Source organism: Fukomys damarensis, unplaced genomic scaffold (genome assembly GCF_012274545.1).
Source record: "Fukomys damarensis isolate Sample0158 unplaced genomic scaffold, DMR_v1.0_HiC HiC_scaffold_3, whole genome shotgun sequence".
In the NCBI taxonomy this organism is placed as follows: domain Eukaryota; kingdom Metazoa; phylum Chordata; class Mammalia; order Rodentia; family Bathyergidae; genus Fukomys; species Fukomys damarensis.
The window spans coordinates 9,067,562-9,090,507 of record NW_022900915.1 but is presented as its reverse complement, the minus strand read 5'-3'; the positions used below and the strand labels follow the sequence as shown (position 1 = coordinate 9,090,507).

Here is a 22,946-nt window from a genome sequence, read left to right as displayed (position 1 = left end):
TTCCCCTAGCGTAGTGACAGGTGTCTGCTCCTTTGAGGGTCAGCTGAAGCCACTTTCCTGAGTGTGAGGACTCAACATTACATGCAGAGCACTGGATTGTGGATCTTGGGTGACCCAGCACGCACAGCTGCATTTGTAAGGTAACGTTGGTGCGGGGCTTCCCTGTCACCCAGCAGCATAGCAGAATGTGCTCCAGCCAACACAGTGTAAGTGACATAGGCACATGCTGATCGGAAATGAATTCCAAGATACAGCCATTTAAAGAATCAAACACACAGTGCTGCATGTGACATGATTCTGTCTGTTGTTTTTAATATATTCACACATACTTGTACACTCATTTTAACAGTTTTTCTAGGATATGCAGGAAAGTATTGACAGAGGAAGGGAACAGAAATCTCAGTGCAGGGCTGGGGATGTAGCTCAGTAGTAGAGCACTTGCCGAGTGCATTTGAGGCGCTGGGCTCCATCCCCAGCGTGTCAGCAACAACAGGTGAGCCTGATGCATGACCTGAGAAATGTGCTCTTGGGTAAGCCGGTGTGGGTGCACATTGGACTCCCCGCTACTCAGGAAGCTAAGGCAGGAAGTGCTCCCGAGCCCCAGAGTTTGAGACTGACCTGACAACACAGCAAGGCCCCATCGCAGAGACGTCTGCGCGAAGGGAGTCCATTCCTCCACTCATACCCTTTGTACTGCTTGTGTTGTTTTGTTTTTTAACCACAGGCAAGTTCTTTTACTGGCCATTTTCACTACTTTAAAATGTCTGACAAGCAGCATTTCTTGCACTTAGTGTTGCACAACCGTCCCTACCATCTCATTCCCAGACGTTTCCATCACCCAGAAAGGGAGCCGTACCCTCATCCACCGCTTCTCCCCACTCGCTCAGCGCCACCCAGACTCTCTCAGCCACCACCAGTCTGCCTTCCGTCCACGTGGGTTCCCCTGTTCTGGACACTTCACGTAAATGGAGTCGTGTTATATGTGGCCTTTTGTTTGGCACAATGCTTATGGGGTCCATCCGTGCTGGAGCACAGTAGCTGAGCGTGCCCTGTGGGTGGACAGACCACACTGTACATCACCCATCGCCTGATGGACGTTTGCACTGTCTCCACCCTTGGGCTGTGGTGGGGATGGACCAGATGATCTCTGAGGCCTTGAGAGTCTCAAGTTCTGTGTCACTGCAAGCAGCAGCTGTTTCGTCCATGGGAGGCAGGGGAGGAAGGGAGGGATGAGGCTCTCTGGGCCCCAAGCCCAGGTCAGCCACTTGAGCTCCTTAAAGACCTGAGGACTCCTGCGCCTTCCCAGAGAGCTCACATCCCTCTCAGGCAGAGCCAAGAAGCACCCTCCTGGAAGCACTGGGGCAGGAGAGGGAGGACCTCAGGAAGGGCGGGGGCCTCAGGAGCGCACCCTTCCCCTTGCAGGGCCCGCCGGGCCAGGTGCTGGAGTACTTAGCCCTGTGTCCCCTCCCTCTGCCTCGTCACATCCCTTCTTCTCCACCCCGCACCTCTGGCCCCAGCACCCCCAGCCCCTCTCACAGGGTGGGTGGCCCACATGTGAGCCTTCAGAGCGCCCGCTGGCAAAGGCAGGCTCTGAGTCTCACGGGAGAGATAGGATTGAGTGTCCCAGTCACTGGGAACCTCAGTGTCGCAGTCTTCAGGAAACAGATGGACAGGAGGGGCTTGGGAGCCAGGAGAGAGCTGTGAGCAGCAGCCTGATGAGTTGGACTGGGGGAAGGAAGGCTTCCCGGAGAGGGCCCTGCACGCCCACCCCCTGTGCTGGCAGCTGCATTTCTGACCCAGGCTCCGTCACTAGCAGGCTGTGTGGGACTTGTTTTCTCATCTGTAAAATGGGCTGCATCCAACTGCCCAGCTTGTAGGACTCTAAGGAGCCGATGATAACAACAGCTGGCATTTGCCGTGTGCATTCTCTGCGCTGGGCACAGGGGCACTGAATCACTAGCCCCAGGGGAACGTTCGCTTCACGGTACAGTCACATAGCAGATAGTAGAGAAGGCCTCGAACTTCACTCCCACGTCACGTGTCCTTCAGCAGCCACACCTCCTGCTGTGCTTCGGGGACTGTCTGCACCTAATAACCTTGTGCATGCTCAGAAATAATTTTTAATGAAATCTGTTCCAGTTCATTAGCGTTCCGTATATTCTTCACTTTTATGTATGTTTAGAATTCTCCTACCAATAGTTTTTTCCAAACCAGATCCCTGAGCCCAGCTCACTCCAGTGCATCCAATGCCTGTGGATGCAGCCCAGGGATCTGCGTTCCAGGGCAACCCCCGGGCAAATCAGATACAGAACACAGTTTGAGGTGCCTGCTGCCCCCTGCATGGTGCCCCTAGGCCTCCCAGCCCCAGTGAGTTCTGCACAGAAGTCCGTCCTGTGTTATTATCTAGTCCAGTTGCCCTTTTTTTTTTTTTTTTTTTTTTTTTTTTTTTTTTTATTGGTACATTTTAGGTACACAGTACAGTTACATTCATTATTGGGATCTTGTACCTTCACATGACAGGTCTTGGTTCTCATTTTTCCCCCTTGCCCCTGCCCTCGCTTCACCCCCTCTTCCCCTCCCCATTTACAAACACTTTATTTCCATTTTTTCATTTTCTCATATTTTTCCCCTTATTACCTTTCCCCTACCCTTCCCACTTTCCCTACACCTTTAGCCCTTTTCTTCCCATTTCACAATGTCAGTTATCTCATTAGAATTTTTTGTACTATTACAGTTTATTCACACCAGAGAAACTATTCAGTATTTACACATGTGTGACTTATTTATTTCAGGAGTATATGTATCCATTTTCCTATGAATGAGTCTAATTTCTCATTCTTTATGGCTGAGTAGTATTCCATTTTATAGAAAAACCACATCTTCTTTATCCAGTCTCCAACTGATGGGCAAATGGGCTGTTTCCAAGTTTTAGCTATTACAAACTGTACCGCTATAAACATGGGTGTGCATATATCACTCTGGTACGATTCTTTTAATTCTTTTGGAAAGATACCCAGAAGAGGGATGGCTGGGTCAAATGGAACCTCTAGTCCCAGCTCTTTAAGGTATCTTCTCCAGAAAGAATCAACAGCTGAGATCTCATCTTATTAAAAAGCTTCTGCACTGCAAAAGAAACCATCAACAGAACTAAGAGACAACCTACAATGTGGGAAAAAAATTTTACCAGCTACTCCTCAGACAAAGGACTCTTATCTAGAATATATAAACTCAAAACAGTCAGCCCCCCCAAATATAAAGACTCTATTCAAAAATGGCCATCTGAAATGAACAGACATTTCTCAGACAAAGAAGTAGAAATAGCAAATAAACATATGAAAAAAAAATGTTCCACATCACAGGTCATTCAAGAGATGCAGATGAAAACAACACTGAGATTCCATCTCACCCCACAAAGAATGGCTGCTATCAAGAAATCACACAATAACAAATGTTGGCGGGGTTGTGGGGAGAAAGGAACCCTTCACTGTTGGTGGCAGTGCAGACTGGTGCAACCACTGTGAAAATCAATATGGAGATACCTCCAGTTGCCCTTTGTAGCCCCAAAGCTTTGGAAGGAAGTTTGCCGTACGAGTTGGGGTAGCGCACATACTGGGAGAAGATGAGGTGAGTAGGCAGGAGGAGTTCTGAGTCCACACAGTCTAAAGTGCAGGGCTTAGAGCCATGACCAGAACACACACCAAGGAGTCTCTACCCACTCACCACTGTGCAGGATCAGAGGAAAGCAACTTGAGCTGGGTCTTGATGGATGAGTAGGAGCTCTCTGGTAGGAGATGAGAGAGCACAGGAAACAGCATGATCACAGGCCTGGAGATGTAACAGGGCCCAGCAAGGCAGTTGGTGCCAGGGACACAGAAGGCAGGTGGAGAACTCGAGCAGACTAGATACAGAGTCCCCACACCCAGGTGGGGGCTGCCCTGAGCTCCCCATCTCTTCCCCGAGAAGGGGCATGGTATCTGTGGCCTTCCCAGCCCTGCCCTAAGGGTAGGTCTCTATTTCTGCAACTCTGCTCTTTCTGACCACTCCGCAGATGGCAGCAGCCCAGCCCATTCGATTGTGGACGGCTACTATGAGGACGCAGACAGCAGCTACCCTACCACCAGGATGAACGGCGAGCTGAAACACTCCTGTAAGTGCTGATGCTCACACACCTTCTCTCCTTGGGGAGGGCGGCCTCAGACTGCCTGCACCCCAAAGCCCGTGTTCAGTGGGTTCAGTGGAAAGACCCTTGGAATGGGAGTCAGGACCTCAAATCTCTTGCCCTTGGCCTCCCTGATTTGTGGTAACTGACTTAAGAGGAGCCCAGTTTCCCTGTCTATAATGGGGGGTTGCTGTGAGGATCCAAGACAGTACCCGTCCAGGGAATGGCATAATGGTGGGCATTTATTGTATTGACCACTTACCAGGGCCAGACATTCGGCTAAACATCCTCGGTGGTGTGAGATTCAGGTAGCCAGAGGAAATGTAGGTACTACTGTTTATTGTGATCACTTAACTAATGAGGAAACTGGAGGTCTAAAGGAAAGTCACTGAGACCACAAAGGTGCCGAGTCTAACCTGTAGTGCCCTCATGAGGGTGTTTCAATGGTCATTCCCAATACCACGCCTCGTGCCCCTCAGCGGTCTCAAGGCCACCGAGCAGGGCTGCCTCAGAGAGGCAAGGACGGTTTTCCATGGCCGTCCTTCCCCATGGCGCCTGCAGACAATGACTCTGACGCGATGAGCAGCTCCTACGAGTCCTACGATGAGGAGGAGGAAGACGGCAAGGGCCCACAGCCCAGGCACCAGTGGCCCTCGGAGGAGGCCTCTATGCACCTGGTGAAGGACTGCAGGATATGTGCCTTCCTGCTGCGGAAAAAGCGCTTTGGGCAGTGGGCCAAGCAGCTGACGGTCATCAAGGAGGACCAGCTGCTGGTGAGTGGCCTCGCGTGGACCTGCCATGGGTACGTCCCGAGCCTGCGGATGCGTCCACCTCAGCCTGCTCTGCCTGGCCTGGCTGTGTGCTCAGAATCTCAAAGTCCAGCGCTTCCTAGAGTAGGGTCCTTCCACTCCAGTAGAATTCACACACGCACACGCGCACAGGACTCGTCACCTGAGGCGGGGTTACCGAGACTGTTGTGGTTGGTTGGTTGGTTTGTATTTTTGGTACCGGGGATCGAACTCGGGACCTTGAGCTTGCCAGCGGAACCACTGAGCTAAATCCCAGGCCTATGGTTGGTTTGGTTTTTTCTAGAGAATTTTTTATCGCTTTAAAACAATGTTTGTTGGCATTGCCTCCTTGGCACAGCAGGCAGCGCCTCAGTCTCATGAAACAATATTTGTTATTTTTCATAATGCAAAGTAACGTACTGATTTATAAGACTAGAGAAAAAAAAATGAAAAGTGATTTTTAAAAACACCCATGACCCCATTGGCTGGAGGGTGAGTACTGTGAAGTTTGTGCGCCTCTTCCCACCCTCCTTTCCTTACACCTGAGCCCTGCGGCGCTCATTCGTGCTTCATAGCTTGCTTGTTGTAAAGTCATGTCTTTAATTCACCGCCTCACAGCACTGTCCTTTCCTAAAATAAAATACACCCTAGAGGTGCAAAGTAGGAGAATAAATGTAGTATCCAAAAAATAATGGTTCTCACCTCCCCTCCAAAATGTTGTCAAGCCCTCCTTGCACAACATACGTGCATTTGAGACAAGCTGTCTGTCCCAGCTGGGGCAGGGAGGGCACCAGTCCCAGGGTCCCGGCTCACCGTTCTACTCCTTGTGTCTTTTCTGTTGTCCTTTACTCACCACAGTAGTATGAGCTCAGGGCCAGCAGAGCGGTGACACTCGGAGGGAAAAGCTTCAGTACCCCCACATCTGTAAGCCCAGCCTGGGAAGCTGAGGCAAAAGGATCAAAAGTTTGAGCCCATCCAGGCAATTTAGCAACTTAGTGAGACCCTGGCTCAAAATTTAAAAACAGAAAGAAGAGCCAGGCGTGGTGGCACACGCCTGTAATCCCAGCACTCGGGAGGCTGAGGCCGGAGGATCGCTGTGAGTTCAAGGCCAGCCTGGGCTACATAGTGAGTTCCAGGTCAGTCTCAACTACATAGTGAGACCCTGTCTCAAAACAACAACAACAACAACAACAACAAAAAACAAAACAAACAAAAAAAAACGAAGAAAATGACAATAGACATTTCTCGTTAAGGCCAATAGTTACCGTGAGTTGTTTATAGACATTTCTTTAGGAAGATTCTTTCCCTTGTTCTTATTTGGCTAAGAGTTTGTATCACCCATAGGTGCTGAATTTTATCAAATACTTTGTCCTGCCTCCATTGAACTGTATAAGTTTTCTCCTTTTTCACGTTAATGTGACAAATTATGTTTTTTTTTATTTTAAACCACCCTTGTTGCTAGACAAAGACCCACTTCATCTTGACGTAGTATGCTTTTTCTATGTGTCTGGATTCCATTTGCCAGTAGTTTGTTTAGGACTTTTGCAGTTATGAGAAAAATGAGCCTGTAATTTCCCTTTCTTGTACTGTCATTGTCATGCTGCAGTATCAAGATAACTCTACTCTCCTGAGGAGAGAGAAGTGAGGCAGATTATTGACACAGTGCTGGCTCCCAAGGCAAGCTCTCTACCCCTGCGAGAATTCCCCCTCAAATCCCACCTGGCAGCCTTTGCACCTGGCTTCCTCCTTCCCAGGCAGCACATTTGGTCCTCCAGTTCTCTGGCCTGAATGTTCTTGATATTGTGCTGCTGTCTGCCTCTTCCTCATAGGCAGCTCTGCCTAAAGATTCCCTGAGTAAGATGTCTCATCTTGGGCTTCTTGGGGCCCTCACACAGTGCCCACGTAGGACCGGTAGGGAGGTCTTGGTGGGGTAGGTCAAGTTCCCCCGAGCTTTGGTGGGCGGTGTCTCCCTCCTCTACCCTCACTCCAGAAGGCCCTGATCCCCTCTCTCCCTGTCCAGTGTTACAAAAGCTCCAAGGACCAGCAGCCACATCTGAGGCTGGCGCTGGATATCTGCAGTGTTGTCTATGTGCCCAAGGACAGCAGACATAAGAGGCACGAGCTGCGCTTCTCCCAGGGGGCCACTGAGGTCTTGGTGCTGGCCCTGCAGAGCCGGGAGCAGGCTGAAGAGTGGCTTAAGGTACGTGGGACCTGTATGTAGGGTCTGGCTTCTGGGCCTCCCTTCCTTCCTCTCACCCCCACACCCCCGCAGAGGCCAGTCCTGTCCTGGGAAGAACCAAGCCTCGCTCAGGAGAGATGGGATCAGTGCCTGAGTTCAAGTGTGGAACGGGCCTTGGAGGCCTTGGATGCCCACGAGAGACAGACCTCCTGCTGGAGGCCTATGTCCCTTCTAGTTACCTGAGTCCCCTTTCTGGTGATGGGACCTTGCGCTTGCGAGGCAGGTGGCGGCACCACTGAGCTAAATCCCCAGCCCTTGAGTCCTCTTCCTAACGCCCCTCTACAGGCTAGTCCAGCCTGCCTTTCTTCACTTCCTAGAAGGGGGAGCTCCGTGTCTATAAAGGAGGCTGAGTACAAGTTAGTCCTTTAAAAAAGGGAAAAATCCTCTCTTGTTACAACTTTGTAACTGGTACCTGTGGTCCAGCTCATGCACCTTCATGACCCCACAGGACAGGGACAGTTCCCATGTACCAAGCACTTACAGTGGTACTCCAGTTCACAGACTTGATGCTTTCCATGATTCTGATGGCAAACTGAGTTGGACCAGAACCAAATCACATGCATTGGTTAGGTTCAGTGTTTTCCCTATGGGGAAATTTGATTCCGTTCTCATCCAGTTCAGTTTGCAACCAGAATCGTGGAGAAAATTGAGTTGGTGATCGGAGGTACCACTGTGTTTTGTGCCATGTATTGTGCTGAGACCTTTGCTTACTGTGACTTCATTTACCCTTCACAATGGAGCTATTATTGTTTCCATTTTACTGAAGATGAAGCTGAGTCCTGGAGAACCAATGTGACCTGCCAAAAGTCAGGCAGCCAAGTGGTCCGGGCCAGGATATGAAGCTAAGAAGTAACTCTATTCCCAGGGCATAGACGTGGTGCCACAGTGATGACAAGGGAAGACGTTAGTGGCACAAAGACGTGGGTTCAAGTCCCAGGCCTAAGCAGCCTTCACTGGCTGTGTGTTCTGCAAATAACTTCGCTTCTTCATCCCTCCCCTTCCTTGTCATAAGTGGTTGTAAGAATTCTAGTGGGCACCGTGCCAAGTGTCCAATAACTGTCCGTGATTCCTGATGCGGCTGGTGATGCCCCCTCCCCAACCTTTTCCAGCAGACCCTCTGTCCCTGCACCCATCTCTGCTCCACCCGGCTACCTCTCTGTCTCCTCTGATCTTCCTGCTGGAACAATGAAACCAAGCACCTCCCTCTCTCCCTTCCTTCCTGCGATAGCCTGCTCTCCCGTGGACATCTGGTGTTTCTCATTACTGCATTGTCTCAGGAGGGGAAGGAAGAGAGAACCTGCCTGCTGGGGGAGCCTCTGCCTCCAGGCACTAATAGGTCCGAAGCAGGAGCCCTAGGCCGGGAGTTAAGAGGCCTGCTCACATCCAGTGCAGGGGTGCTGTAAGCCCAGGGGATTAGAGCGGGCAGCCCCACCGCTTGCATTTGGTTTCCTACCCTGCTGCCATCTGACAGGTAGCTTTACCTCTCCCAGCCTCGTCATCTTAAGTGTAACTTGGGAATCACAGGCTGCTGTGGGTGAGCATCAGATGGTGACTGCCGTTTTTTGTTTGTTTGTTTGTTTGTGGTCTTCATGGCTGTAACCTTTGGGTTTCAGCTTCCATGTCATTGAAAGGGAGACCGTGGCCCCAGGTTGCCCCATGCATGGTCACAGAAGCCAGCCCCCCACCTTAGGAGGTTTTCTGGTTTACATCGCCCTCCTTATCCACGATCTCGCTGTCCTTAGACTACGCCAGCAGAGGACCAGCACTCTTAAATTACAGATGTGGAAATTGTGGCCACTCTAGGTAGTGGCTTTCCCAATACCACACAGCTAATCAGCAGTGCATCTAGGTCTAGAAACTAAGCTTCTCAGTCCCTAGCCCCTGTGTCTTTCAATCCAAGGAGCAGATAGAAGAGAAAGCCTCTTCAGGCCCCAAGGTTCCCCAGACTGGTTCAGAAGGCATCAGCCAGTCTCAGGCTCCCAGTAACCCCAGTTTCTCTGCACAGCAGCCCTGGTCACACAAACCTCAGGGATCTTTTGCCCCCAGAGCCTCCATGCCCACCTCTTCCTAGCTGTGTGTCCTCTCCACAGATCATCCGTGAGGTCAGCAAGCCCATCTCGGGAGTGGACGGAGTGGAGGCCCCCAGGTCCCCAGTCCTCCTGTGCAAGCTGGACTTGGACAAGGTACATCTGTCTCCATCAGTCTCCTCCCAGGCAGGCCGTGGGCACTTGGCACAGACCCTGTGCTGGGGAAGCATTGGGCTGGTGGTAAAGCCAGGTCTCACCATGATGTCCTGTGAACTCAGAGCAGGCGCTCAATAATTGCCTGCCGCACTCAAGAATGCATGAATATGGATGTTCAGGATGCAGCACCAGGCAGAAAAGGAGTGGCTTACCTGCCAGGACAGGCGAAGTCCTGCGATGTGAAATCTAAGTTGAAATTCATCCATCAGCAAAGGAAAATGCCATCTTGGAGCGTGAGTGAGGCAGGCACTGGCCAGTTGGTCAGCCCCTGGGCAGACACATACCGGTGCCTACAAGTTGCCAGTGCCATGAGGGACAAAGGGACTCAGACCTACGATCGTTCCTTTGACATGATGCAGGGCCATACACAGTGTAATGCAGCCTGGCATTTACAGACCATTACTGTGCGCCTGGCACCGTTCCAAATGCTTCACACGTGTGAACTCACTTAGTTTCTGTAGCCACTCCTACTGCGGGTGCATTTTCAGGTGTGACAGCTGCAGCAGAGAGAGGTCCCATGGAGCTAGGGTTTAAACCCAAACAGCCTGGCACCTGAGGCCTCTGCCTGTCAGTGGAGAACGCTGAGTGTCCACTGGACAATTACTTAGTCAGGATCTGCCTGCTCCAGGCACAGCACAGGCCCTGGGAAATAATCCCAACAGAAACAGGCACATGCTGCACTCACAGCCCCTGTATCCCAGCGGGCGGCAGCTGTGAGTCAGGTTCTGTAATCACACTGACTTCCGAACTGGCTCAGTGCTAGGAAGGCAAAGTACCAGGTTTCCTCGGAGTATGTACCAGGGTCCTGATCCTGTAGAGATACAGGAGCATTCCCCGTGGAAGTAACTTAAAATGAGGATGGAAATTAGCAAGAGAGAGGAGAAAAAAATCACTTAAAGCAGAGGAAACTGGCACTGGAGCAAAAGAAAGCATAGATGTGAGAGTGCCCGGTGTGGCTAGCTGGAGAGAAGAGGAAGCTGGTTAGCGGGCGTGTGGACGTCAACCGCAAAGGTGGCAAGAGCTCAGGCGGGGCTGGGGGCGGGGTTGGGGATGTGGGTCTCAGTTTGCGGGAATCGTGGGTTGAAATGTCGTTATTCCCGAGTTAGTCCCCAGACGTTCACGGCGATCCTTTGTATTTGCTTTCTGTCGTGGTGAAAAGCTTGCCATCTGCACGCCATTGCAGAATGAGCAGAACTGTAACTTCTGCGTCGTAATTCACAGACGATTCTGTTATAGGTCTGGTGGTCCTGGCCCATCTGTGACAGTTACCATTTTTCCAGCCCTGTGGAAATTGTGGGCAGCACATGACCTCTGCTGTCATGTCCTCTCCTTGTCCCCAGTCCTAAGATAATCACATAGCAGCCCTGGTCTGGGGGGCCTTGGCAGATCAGGCTTAGGGGCTCAGCTCTGTAATTCTGCCCTAAGTGAGGGGATTTCATTTTAGTTCAGGCTTGTGTCTGGCCGGCATAGTGTAGCTTCCTGAAGCAAGAGGACAGCACACCACACAGGTGTGCGAAATGACACAGTCTGTTGGCCTCGTAATTTTACCTGGCCAGCTGTCTGGTACTTCACAGCAGCCTTTTGAAGTGGGTGTCATGCAGGTAAGAAAACCAAGCCTCAGGAAGATGGGAGGCTTTTGCCACACTTCCACAGCTAATCCGGGTAGCTGTCGTAATGTCTTCCAAGGTCAGTCTGACTACTACGCTCGCTGTACCTCCCGTGCTACCTGGGTCAGCCTTGAACTTGTCTGAATGAACAAATGGTCGAGAATTGTTGTAATGAGTAGAAATAGTGTTGGCTGGCAACAAAGTGTGTGTGTGTGTGTGTGTGTCTTTACCATCTTCGTATCTGAGCTGAGATCATAGGAGGCCCCTGTTGGTCACCAGGTCCTAATCATGAGTACCCCGAAAATGTCTGCTAGCTCACCGGTCTTTCTTCATCTTCATCTTCACCGTCATCCTGGTCCCTCCCTCTCCAGAGTCTCAGCTTGGCTAGCATGACACTCTCTCCAGTGGCTTTTTTAAAAGTGTCCGGTTTTGTACCCTCTAATCCATCCCTGCAACACCACTGGGTTACATTGGCATCCCACTTAAATGCCCTCCCAGCTCCCTGTCACCTGCCAAATAGAGTGCAAACTCCTAAGGTGTTGCTCTCAGTGTGTTCAAATTAATTGCCTCACTCTGTTGACTGCAATGTGGAGATGCAACCGTGCCTAAGTCATTGTGGTCCTCTGATACCTGATGCCACGTCAGGCACGTGGTAATTGCTGACCGTGTTTGTTAACTAATTCTCACGTGTTTGAGGACTCGGGGAAAGACTGAACTAATAAAGGATGCTTGTGAGTGCTCCTCTTGATGTGAGGCTGCGTCCCTCCCTAGAAGCTGTCCCAAGAGAAGCAGACCTCAGACTCTGACAGCCTAGGTATGGGCGACAACGGTTCCAGCCTCAGCCGCAGAGAAGCCTGCGAACAAGGTAAGCGCCTTGGCGGGGTCAGTCTGGGGAATGCCTGGCTGGGAGGGACTGGCCCTAGCCCCGGGCACGTGGTGGGTAGGGCTGCCTGGCCTGTCTTACGTGGAAGCACAGGCCAGTCCCTGTGTGCATAAGGAAGGGCTGCAGGGAAGGCCAGGGGTAGGTGGAGCTGGGACACGGGGCCCCTTCCCTCCCCTGACCCATCTCTTTGGCCACAGGCAGAGGGAAAAAGAGCAGCTTGGCAGAGCTAAAGGGCTCCATGAGCCGGGCCGCAGGCCGCAAGATCACCCGAATCATCAGCTTCTCCAAGAAAAAGGCCCTGGCTGAGGACCTGCAGATGTCCTCCGCTGAGGAGGGGGTACCATGCTGTGGTGGGTACGGGGCCCGGGGCCTTGTGGGTACGGGCTCCTGGAGCTAAAGCCAGGAGGTCCTCAGTGCCTCACCCGCCCATCCCCTCGGGCAGGTGAGGAAAGCCAGCCCCAGAATGGCGAAAGCCCACTCTGACACCATCCGCGCCCTGCATCACTTCATTCCTGTGAGGCCCTGGTGCTCAGCAAAAGGAAAAGCCACCTGATCCCCATGCGCCTCTGCTCTCTGTGACCTTAGCCCAAATCTCTTTACCTCAGTTTCTCAGCCTGCTCCTCTATAATGAGGGGAGAGTGACTGACTTCATCGAATAGAATATGCCGGGCACATAAGCTCCAGTCTGTCTTACAAGGAATTTTGGACAAAGCACTTTTCAGTATAAATGCATTCAGCGTAGTGAAAAGTGTTTTGGAAAAGAAAGCATTATTTTTTTCATGTAAAGGCAGTGTAGCATGGACTGCAACCCAGGACAAAAGTCATCTATTTTTAGGGGTTCAGGGTGTAGCTAAGTGGTAGAGTGCTTGGCTAACGGGTAAGGCCTTGGGTTCAATCGCAGCACCACAAAAATAAATATTACTATACCTATTAAATACACATTAATATTTTGCTAGCCGTAGAAAAGCACATGACTATGAAAATATTTTGTAATCAGTAGATCAAGGCACGCTGGGTTTTTTTAAGTTTAACTCTTTGTGTATGTGTGTGTATACCGAGCATCAAACTCGGGTTCTTGCACTTGGGAGGCAGGTGGCAGCACCACTGAGCTAAATCCCTGACCCTAGTTTAACTCCATTTTAAGAGGAAATGAGGGAATTCTAACTCCATCTATGGTCAGCTATGAGACTGCCTGTGCCTTGGCTGGTTTTCTCCCTTCTTTACCTTGGCTGGATGCTTTTGTTCCCACATGCTGCCACTAGGTGTCAGCACCATCCATCATTGAGCAGTAATTGAGGGTGGGAACCACTGTGTCTTCTACACATTTTATACAGCAGCTCCTCCCCTTCATCATCTTGGTGCGGCCCCGAAGCTGGTCAGTGATGTATGAGCGGGGTTACCAGTGTCCTCGCCAGAGAAAAGGTCGCCTAAGGTCACAGCCTGGAGAGTGAGCTGACCTGAGACCCAGAGGCCACCTGTCCAGCTAGAGAGCAAGGGCTGTCCCCGTGCTTGGTCCTGGCCTGCGACCCCACTGGGTCTGTCCAGGGTGGGCTGCGGGAGTGATGCTGCCCTGTCCCCTTAGGCTACCTGAACGTGCTGGTGAACCAGGGCTGGAAAGAGCGCTGGTGCCGCCTCAAGTGTGGCACTCTGTACTTCCACAAGGACCGCGCCGACCTGCACACCCACATGAATGCCATCGCCCTCCAAGGCTGCGAGGTGGCCCCTGGCTTTGGGCCCAGGCACCCGTTTGCCTTCAGGATCCTGCGCAACCGGCAGGAAGTGGCCATTCTGGAGGTGAGAGGAGACGGTCCAGGTGGTCCTGGCTGGTGAGACCCTGGCCCAAGTATGGAGTGAGGGGGGCTTTTCCACTAACTGCAGGGAGCAAGGTGAGGGACCCCCAGGCTCGCCAGGGAACACTTAGATTCAAGTTCCCCATAAACAGTGAATCCTGTTTTGAATACAAGTATCTCCCATGTGGTTTTTGTGACATCCTAGACTAAAAAAAATTTTTTTTCGTTTATCTGAAATTCAGGTTTAGCAGAGCATTCTGTATTTTTATTCTTTTGATTCTGGCTGCCCTAGAACAGGTTTGTTTATTCTCCCTGACCTTAAGTCCTAAGTCTGAAAGGTCTCTCACCTGGGCTCCTCCCGTCTGACTCTGGAACCCTCTCTGCCGTCTTCTGAGCAGGAGCTGACCACCTCATATAAACCACTGCCTCCATGGGGCCACTTGCATTTCTAGAAGGACTTTCCCCGTAGTGAGTTGAATCTTAAGCACCATGAAGGCAATCACCGAGCCTGTTCTGTACACTTTTATTTTTCTGCACCCCTGCACGATGGCTAGGACATACGACAAGCTCAGTAAACATTTGCTGGATAAATGAACTGTGCATTCATTTCACTCGCTCACTTCCTGCGCACTGGCACACGTCCTCTGAGATCACACAGAACACATTCAGTATGTCTTCACGTGGCAGTCGTGGGTATTTAGAATTGAAAATGTTGATCCTGAGTGGGGACTTAAGTAGCACCCTTCTCACAGCACAAATAAACTGGGGCCAGGGCAATCAATGCTGTCTTTGTCCAGGGCTCCACAGGGGCTCTATGGCTTCTTGATTTTTGTTCTGGAACTAAAACCTGACTTCTTGTCTTTTTCTTTGTTTTTGTGGTACTGGGGATTGATCCTGTGGCCTTGCCTCACATGTACATCCCCAGCCTTTTTCAAATTTTGCTCTGAGACAAGATCTTGTTAAATTGCCCACGATGCCTTTAAACTTGAGATCCTCCTGCCACAGCCTCTTTAGTAGCTGGGATTACAAACCTGTGTCACTGCTCCTGGCTCAGCCTCTTGGTCCCACTCTCTTTGCCTCATACCCATTCTTTTCTTGGTTCTTAGTTCTCAAGAATATTGCCTCTGTAACTTACTTTCATTTTTTGTAGTCTCAGAAAGATCTCGTATTTACTTTAACTCTTACAAAGCGCTTTCTAGTAAACACCGTGCTTCCTTCCTTCAGATTTATCATTTGTGAGCTAAGTGCATGTAGTCATAAGGCTTTTTAAATGTGAATTAAGTGTGTGTTTAGTTGACCAACAACTTTTTGGAGATTCCCCTATATACAGTATTATAATTATTTCACCATTATAACGCAAGAAAAATTGATTGAGTTATATAAGCAGTGGTTCCTCTGATTTAAAAAAAAATAGCTCTCAAGAGTTGTGGATTTAGCTCAGTGGCACCGTGCCTGCCTTGCAAGTTCAAGGTCATGAGTTCAATCCCTGGTACCAAAACAAATGGCTGTCAGAAATGTCAGGGTATGCCTAAATGTTTTCTACGTCCGCTTCCTGAGGGTGGTGAGAGGGTGTGCTGTCATCAGAAGGCCGTCAGGTAGGGCCTCTCAGAGGAGGGAGCTATTGAGCACACACTCGAAGGAAGGAGGGCGCCTCATGTTCCTGGGCACATAAAAGGCGCTCTTGAGTATTGGTGGCTTGGCTAAGGTGAGCAGGTAGGCAGAAGCCCTCACAGTGTGTGCATGAGCTTCGCTGTTCTGCTCTCCCCCAGGCGAGCTGCTCAGAGGACATGGGTCGCTGGCTTGGGCTGCTGCTGGTGGAAATGGGCTCCAGAGTCACCCCAGAGGCGCTGCACTATGACTACGTGGACGTGGAGACCTTAACCAGCATCGTGACTGCCGGGCGCAACTCGTTCCTGTAAGGGTCAGCCCTGAAGCCTACACCTGCCACGGCCTTCCTGTCTCTCCTCCGTCTCAGAGGCTCTGCGCCTGGCTGTAGGCACCAGAAGGAAGGGGAGGAGGAGTTCAGGAAGACTCTGATCCTTGGGAAGCTAGGATGGTACCTTCTCAGCGTGGGGAAGGGAGCTGGCTGAAGGAGGAAGCCTGTCGAGGCAACCTGGGGATGAAGCAAGCCAGTGAGGAAGCCCTGCAGTTGCTGCCTTGGCTCTCTGCTGTGCTGTGGAAGCTTAAAATGCTAACAGCCTTGAACATCTGGATGGCATTGGCAGGAGTTCAGCACCATCCCCACCAGCTCTGGGATCAGGGCTAATTGCCTGTCACTTTGAGCCCTGTATTTTCTGGATTACAGAGTGTTGGTGGTGACCGATGCCCCGTGCCTGCCTTCGGGGTGGCCGTGAGAATCAAGTGGGTCATGCCTGTGAAACCCTTACACAGTATGAATCTTCCATTCTACACTAGATCAGCTGCCAGAATCCTGAGAGGGGACAGGAGAGCAGAGTGTACAGCGTCGTCATCACAGTGCCTTTCCTTTTACAGATTCGCAAGGTCCTGCCAGGATCAGTGGCCTGAGCCCCGTGTCTATGACGATGTCCCTTACGAAAAGATGCAGGTACGGTCCCTTGGATCTGCATGGCAGTGTCACAAAGGCCACGTCTTCCCTGCTTCCCCTTCATGCCTTTTCTGAACTTTGTTCCCAAGAAACCAGTTTTAACCAACAGCTACAGGGAGAGTCCCTTCTTCCCATAGTTCGGGGCTCAGGATGAGGAATCGCTGGGGCAGGGCATGGGGTGGTACGGGTGACAGAGCTCCAGGTTGTGGGGGAGAAGGGGCTCTGCAGACTGCTAAACACTGCAGAGAGGTGAAGCAGCGTGTCCAGCCTGAGCGAAGGGCTGGGCTCTCTGCTGTTTGCCCCGTGAACTTAGGCTGCTGGTCCCACAGTGTTTGGGGTGGATATTGACAAGGTGGCCTTCATTTGTTGGCATTCACAGTCCAGACATCTGCTCCCTGCTTTGCTTACTGAACTGAGGCAATGCCAGTTCATTAATGTACAGCAAGTCCTCCCTGTACCTGGCCATCCTGTACGCTGCCCAGAATGCTCATGGCCGCGTGCCCTATGCCTTTTCCTCCTCAGGGAGCCACAGGAAAATCACATTCTGACTGGACACAGGCAGGTGGGGGAGGCCTCACAGCTAGGCCGGAGAAGGACTTGCGGTGCCAAGGACACCAGCACGTCTGCAGGCAGGCCCTGCTATGGACATGACTGGATGATGCCCTCTGCTCTCACCTCCAGGCTCCCTTTTCTAGAAACTTCTCTAGCCATCCTCTGTCATCCTTCTGCTCACATGGTTTTCTTCTACTCAGGTGACCCAGTGGATGCTGCTAGAGGTTTCGCCTAACGCTTGTAGCATAGCTAGTAACCAGGCAGCGTAGTGCTTAAGAGTAAGCAGATGGGAATCAGACCTCGGCTGAGGCTAAGTGGCCTCAGGTTTGCTTTTCTGGTCCTCACTCGTGCATGAAAAGCCCGTCTTCCAGGGTCACTACAAGAACTAAGTGAAAAACTTTACGCAAAAAAATGTTGGGCACAGTGCCTACCCATTGGGACATTTACTACTGAGTAATAAATAATACTGTTATCAGTACGATTATTGTATAACAGTATGATCTAATCCCTTTAGGATTTCCTGAGTCTTACTGGATTTTGAGTCTCCATAAAACTCTTATGTACTCAAATATATAGGCAGGCTAGTGAATTCTGGTGGGTTTTTTTGTTGTGTTTGGTTTTCAGTACCAGGGATCGAACTCTGGACCTTGTGCTTGCGAGGCAGACATAGTGCCACTGAGATAAACCCCCAGCCTGTGAATTATGTATTTTATTACCATAGTTATATATGTTACCATTATTATATATTACCATTGACATTATTATATATTACCATTCTTTTTGGAGGAAGACTGTATTAGCAATTCAGAAAATTAGGGCCAGAGATTTAGCTCAGTGGCACCAGCACCTGCCTGGCAAGTGCAAGGTCCTGAGTTCGATACCCAGTTCCAAAAAAAAAAAAACCCCAGAAAATTAGAAGAATGTTTCCAAACTCTGTGAAGCCAGAAATACCCAGGGTAAATCAAATACAATCACCCCCTGTCTTTGGAGACTTCCTAGTTCTCTTCTCAGCAGGTCCTCTAGTTTAGAGTTGCCGTCCACTGCCTCCCTCAGAAAGGTATGAGACTCAGATGACCTCCTGCTAGTGACAGTGGTTCATAAACTGCACAGTGCTGCACAAGTCTTAAAGTGCAAGGCCAAGAGCTCAGAAACCTGCCAGTACCCAAGGAGAGAGCCGTCTCTGCACTGGAGTCAGCCTGCCGGCCCTTAACCCTCTTCCTCCCTCTCCCACGAAGGACGAGGAGCCCCAGCGCCCCACTGGGGCCCAGGTGAAGCGCCACGCCTCCTCCTGCAGTGAGAAGTCCCATCGAGCGGACCCACAGGTCAAAGTCAAGCGCCACGCCTCCAGTGAGTTCTGTGTGGGAGGGAAACGTCATGGGGGCCTGGTCGAAGCCAGGTTCTCCCCGTGCTAAGGTAAATAAATGAGGAAAGGGAGGTGTAAGGAACTGTCCTAGCTAAGCATAGTAGTATGCTGCTGTAATCCCAGCACTCTGGGAGGCTGAGGCAGGAGGATCACAAGTTCAGGCTCAGCCTAGGCAATTCGGTGGCTTATCGAGACTTCGTCTTACAATAAAAAAACTTGTAAAAGGGCTGGGAATATAGCTCAATGCAAAGCCCTGGATTCGGTCTCCAGCACTGGGGAGAAAGAAGTCTGTCCTAAGAAAAGTAACAGGTTCAGGGTACAGCTCAGCGGTAGAGTGCTCACCGAGCACGGATGAGGCTCTGGGTCCAGTCACCAGTGCCGCAGCAAGAGAGAAAGAAGAGTCACAATGCAAGCACAGCGGGAAAGGCAGTTGGCAAGTGGCCTCAGAGGGAGAATGACAGGAAGTGCGGGACAGTTGGGAAAGGAGCACTCAGGCACCAACTGAAGAAGTAGCTGCTGCTCAGCTCCCCCTAGTGGTCTCCACGCAGCAGTGCCAGTCCCCCTTGCCAGATTTACTGATTCGTCGAAGGCCAGGAGTCTAGATTTTATACGAAGTCTTAGTTTTTCATATTAGCAATTTTTTAAATTGTAAAACTGAAAGTGTTTTGTAGGAGAGAGAGAGAGAGAGGGAAGGAGTGAGGGAGGGGCCAAGCGAGCACCTTTCCAAGCTGTGTCTGTTCCAGAAGCTCAAAATTTGTGATTCCCATCTGGAGTAGCACGTAGAGAATAAAGTCCCTCCACATACCCTGCAGGGGCTGCCATGAGAGCCACAGTTCACCTCTGTGTCCCAGCCCCAACTCCACCTAACACCCTGTGGGCTCTGTGAACGGCCTTAGTGTCACATTGCACAGTAGTGGCTAAATGTCACAGACGACTCTTGTTAGGTTCTGTCTGATTTCCAGCACTAGCACCTGCCCCTGTGTGACCAAATCTCTGAGCAAGCATAGGACAGCAGGTTCCAACAGTTTCTTCTTCCTTCTTTGCATGTCTTCCAGTTGCACTTGAACAAAATCAGGTCCCATTCATTGCTTTTGAAGGCTTATTTAAAAAAAAAATTTCCTATCCTATAGCTCTGATTCATTAGTAGGGACCATTGGTGGGGAATCTGTGGCATGTTATTTTTCTTTTAAAGACAAAAGATGTTAATAGATGAGTTTTTTCTAAACTGGAACCTCAGTGTGCAGGTTTAATGTGGTATTGGCACTGTGAGAAATAAGCAGTTTTTGGGTTGCACTTTGGGCACTTGGCTCTAAAAGTTTCACCACCACTGCTGTAGACCACCCCTGCTGGAAGTCAGGAGATCCGTCCTCCATTCCTCACTTGGCCGCTCTGGAAAAGTCCTTTCCCTTCTCTAGGCCTGAGCTCCTTCTCTGAACAACTAGAAGAATGTGTACTCTTGTTTACATAGTACTATCATAAGCCCTAGAAATAAGGGGCTTATGAAAAGCCCATTTTAAAAAGAGAAACTACTGGGCTGGGGATTTAGCTCAGTGGTTCAGTGGCCTGCCTTGCAAGCGTAAGGACCCGAGTTCAACCCCCAGTACCAAAAAAAAAAAAAAAAAAAAAAAAAAAAAAAAAAAAAAAAAAAAAAAAAAAAAAAAAAAAAAAAAAAAAAAAAAAAAAAAAAAAAAAAAAAAAAAAAAAAAAAAAAAAAAAAAAAAAAAAAAAAAAAAAAAAAAAAAAAAAAAAAAAAAAAAAAAAAAAAAAAAAAAAAAAAAAAAAAAAAAAAAAAAAAAAAAAAAAAAAAAAAAAAAAAAAAAAAAAAAAAAAAAAAAAAAAAAAAAAAAAAAAAAAAAGGAGAGAGAGAGAGAAACTACTAAAAATTAAGCATGTAAGATTAAAGATACCATAAAAGGTCAAAAACACAGAGACAGAAACAGACCTTTTCTTCAGATCAAATCTTATATGAAAGCCCGGTTTATAAAAGAGATTCAAAAGTGGGGCCACACTGGCTGAAGCTCAGAACGGCCTTGCCATCACTAGGAAGTCACAGGGCTCCTGCAGGGCAGTGGGGAACACTGTTGTAGGCCAGCTGCATTGTTTTTCAGATGAAGAAACTGAAGAGCGCAGAGAGAAGTGTCTCCGTCCATTCGGACTGCCATAACAAAATACTCTAAACCAGGTGACCTATAAACAACAGATACTTACTTCTCACAGTCTAGAGGCTGGGAAGACCAAGGTGCCAGTAGATTTGGTGTCTGTGAGGGTTCACTTCCTGTTTCATAGCTGGCCATGTTTTTACTCTCTGGAGTCTCTCTTTTAATGTCCCTAGTCACAGTTACACATGCCCTGCTCTCATGACTTAATCAGGTGCTAAAGGCCCACCTCCAAATACCATTGCACTGGGGATTAGGTTTCATCATATGAATTTGGGGAGTTCAGAAACTTTCAGTTTATAGCAAGAGGGTCTTGCCCAAGATCACATATGAATCACCTATTACAACAGTGCAAATTACTCAGAATTTAGTGGCTCTAAACAGTGGGTCTATGTTATGTCACAGTTCCTGCAGATCAGGAATCCTGAGCAGGTGCATTAGGCGGTCCTGGTATGGGGGGGGGGCTCTCTCTCGCAAGGCTGCAGTCAAGATGTTTGCCAGTTCCTTGCAGTCACAAGAAGGCTTCACTGGTGCAAAACCCACTGGTAAACTGGCTCACTCGCGTGACCAGCAGGTTTGTGCCTAGCTCCTTGCCTTGGGGACCTCTCCACATGTTTGTATGTCTTCATGGTGTGACAGCAGGCTTCCCCCAGATCAAGTCCAAGGGGGAAGCAAGCAGACACTACAGTGTCATTTATGACCAGCGTTAGGTGTCACATCTGCCATTTCTACAGTACCCTAATACTTACACATCTCAGCCCTATTCAGTGTGGGAGGGGACATCAGGACATGAGAATCCGGAAATAGGAACCAGAGACCAAGTAGGCTGCTGAGAACAATAGTGGTATGAGATGCTCTGGAGACTCACTCCCCAGCAAAACAAATAGCAATGGTGAAGATTAGTAAACAATGTAGACTCTCTGGAAATTGTTCTAAAGTCAGAGAGCAAATGAAGAAACATCTATTCTGGAGTATTTATTAAATCACAGTGAGAATAGTGAGAGTTGGTGCCATTTCAGCCACAACCCACCCCATTACTGCCCCCCAACCCCGTGCCAGCTCAGTGTAAGATTCTCTGTGGAAAGGGGTGGGTTCGGGGCCCTGTCCTGCTCTCCCTGCTGTATTTAAACTCAACGCTCGAATTGCGGGCAGTTTATGCCAACGGCTGGTTTTCACATCGGTGACCACTGTCATCCCTAAAAGAGCTGGACAGACAAGCCCCTCAACACCCAGGGAGCCACGAGAAGCAGTTAGTAACCCACCAACTTCTGAAGGGCTGCAGCTTTCTCAGAGGGGCCTTGCCTCAGCTAAAGCTCAAACAAACGTAGACACTGGAGTCGTGTCCAGCCTTGGCCCTGGCACCGTTAGCATCAGTGGGGGAACCTAACCCCGCTGTGCCTCATCTTTCTCAGCAGTAAAGTAGAACTAATAAGTAGATCAGTAAATTCAGTACAGATAATAAAGAAATAGAGTTTAAGGAGTACATGGAATGTAGATAAATGGATCAGCGTGCATTGCCTCCTGTGTAGTAAATGCCATACTTACGTATTAGTATTTGTAGGGGACAGGGACAGGGTACGTTCCTAGAACCTCTGCATCCGGTCCTCGCCTCCTGCGAGCCATGACAGCGCAAGGCGAATTAATTAATATATAGACTGAAAGGAGACTCAGAGAAGCTGAGCCTTGACCTGATCCGTGCCACTCTGGGCAGCAACGATCCCAGACCCCAAGCTTGCCACACCTCTATTCAGTGCACCAGGAGAAACAAAGGTAGCAGCTGACTCAGGGCAGCTCTGGTGATCCCCAAACCGTGAGGCACTGTGCACGTGAGTATTTGGTCCCTCCCCGGACGTCTTCAGCTGGTGCGGTCTGCCCTGGAGCGTCACAGCATCACCGGACCATTGAGGTCTAGCTGCGACAGGCGGCGAAGATGGAGTTATGTCTCAACATGCCGAAGCTGGCCTGTAGACAGGAAAACTAGGCCCTAATTTTGATTTAATTAGGAAATAACTTTTCCCCAAAATCATGTAGAATTGTTCCCAACAGTTGCACCTACAGTAGACTCCTGGGTGCCACTCTGCTCCACCAATACAATGGGCAGTGCCTTTACTCAGGCCTAGATCCTCTGTGGATCTGAGTTGTATCTACTTCCTTATCTTATATATACTTGAGAGGTCATCATACTAACACGTGCCCCTTTAAAACCAAAGTGTAGCTGGGTGGCGTACGCCTGTATTCCTATTAGTGGGGAGGCTGAGGCAGGAGGATCACCATGAGTTCAAGGCCAGCCTGGGCTACATAGTGAGACTTGTCCCTAAAAATAAATAAAACCAAAGCCTGTTATACCTCGCAAAATTTGTTTTGTTATATAATTTTATTGGCTTACATTCTTGTCGCTGAGACACAATAACTGACACCCTCACAGAATGAAAGGTTTATTTTGGCTCACGGTTTTTAGAGGATTCAGTGCATAGTTAGCTGCGCAGTGGCAGGGAGGGCATGGTAGAAGGGTCTGGCAGGAGACAGCTGCTCAGGTCGTGGCAGCGGGAAGCCCAGGGAGTAAGGACGAGCCGGAAGGAAGGGAGATGCGCTGACCGGTT

General features: G+C 49.8%; 1 protein-coding gene across 1 annotated transcript in view; it reads left to right on the top strand.

Moving 5' to 3' along the window:
• Afap1l1 (actin filament associated protein 1 like 1) overlaps positions 1–22,946 on the top strand; it is a gene marked incomplete at its 5' end in the record, with an annotated part of 63,911 nt that overhangs the window by 29,527 nt on the left and 11,438 nt on the right. The window contains 10 exons of the mRNA XM_010627125.3: positions 4,049–4,147; positions 4,721–4,932; positions 6,968–7,147; positions 9,277–9,369; positions 11,808–11,901; positions 12,117–12,269; positions 13,502–13,713; positions 15,479–15,624; positions 16,203–16,275; positions 18,063–18,174. Coding sequence (XP_010625427.2) covers positions 4,049–4,147; positions 4,721–4,932; positions 6,968–7,147; positions 9,277–9,369; positions 11,808–11,901; positions 12,117–12,269; positions 13,502–13,713; positions 15,479–15,624; positions 16,203–16,275; positions 18,063–18,174 — 1,374 coding nt within the window. The remainder of the gene's footprint in view (positions 1–4,048; positions 4,148–4,720; positions 4,933–6,967; positions 7,148–9,276; positions 9,370–11,807; positions 11,902–12,116; positions 12,270–13,501; positions 13,714–15,478; positions 15,625–16,202; positions 16,276–18,062; positions 18,175–22,946) is intronic.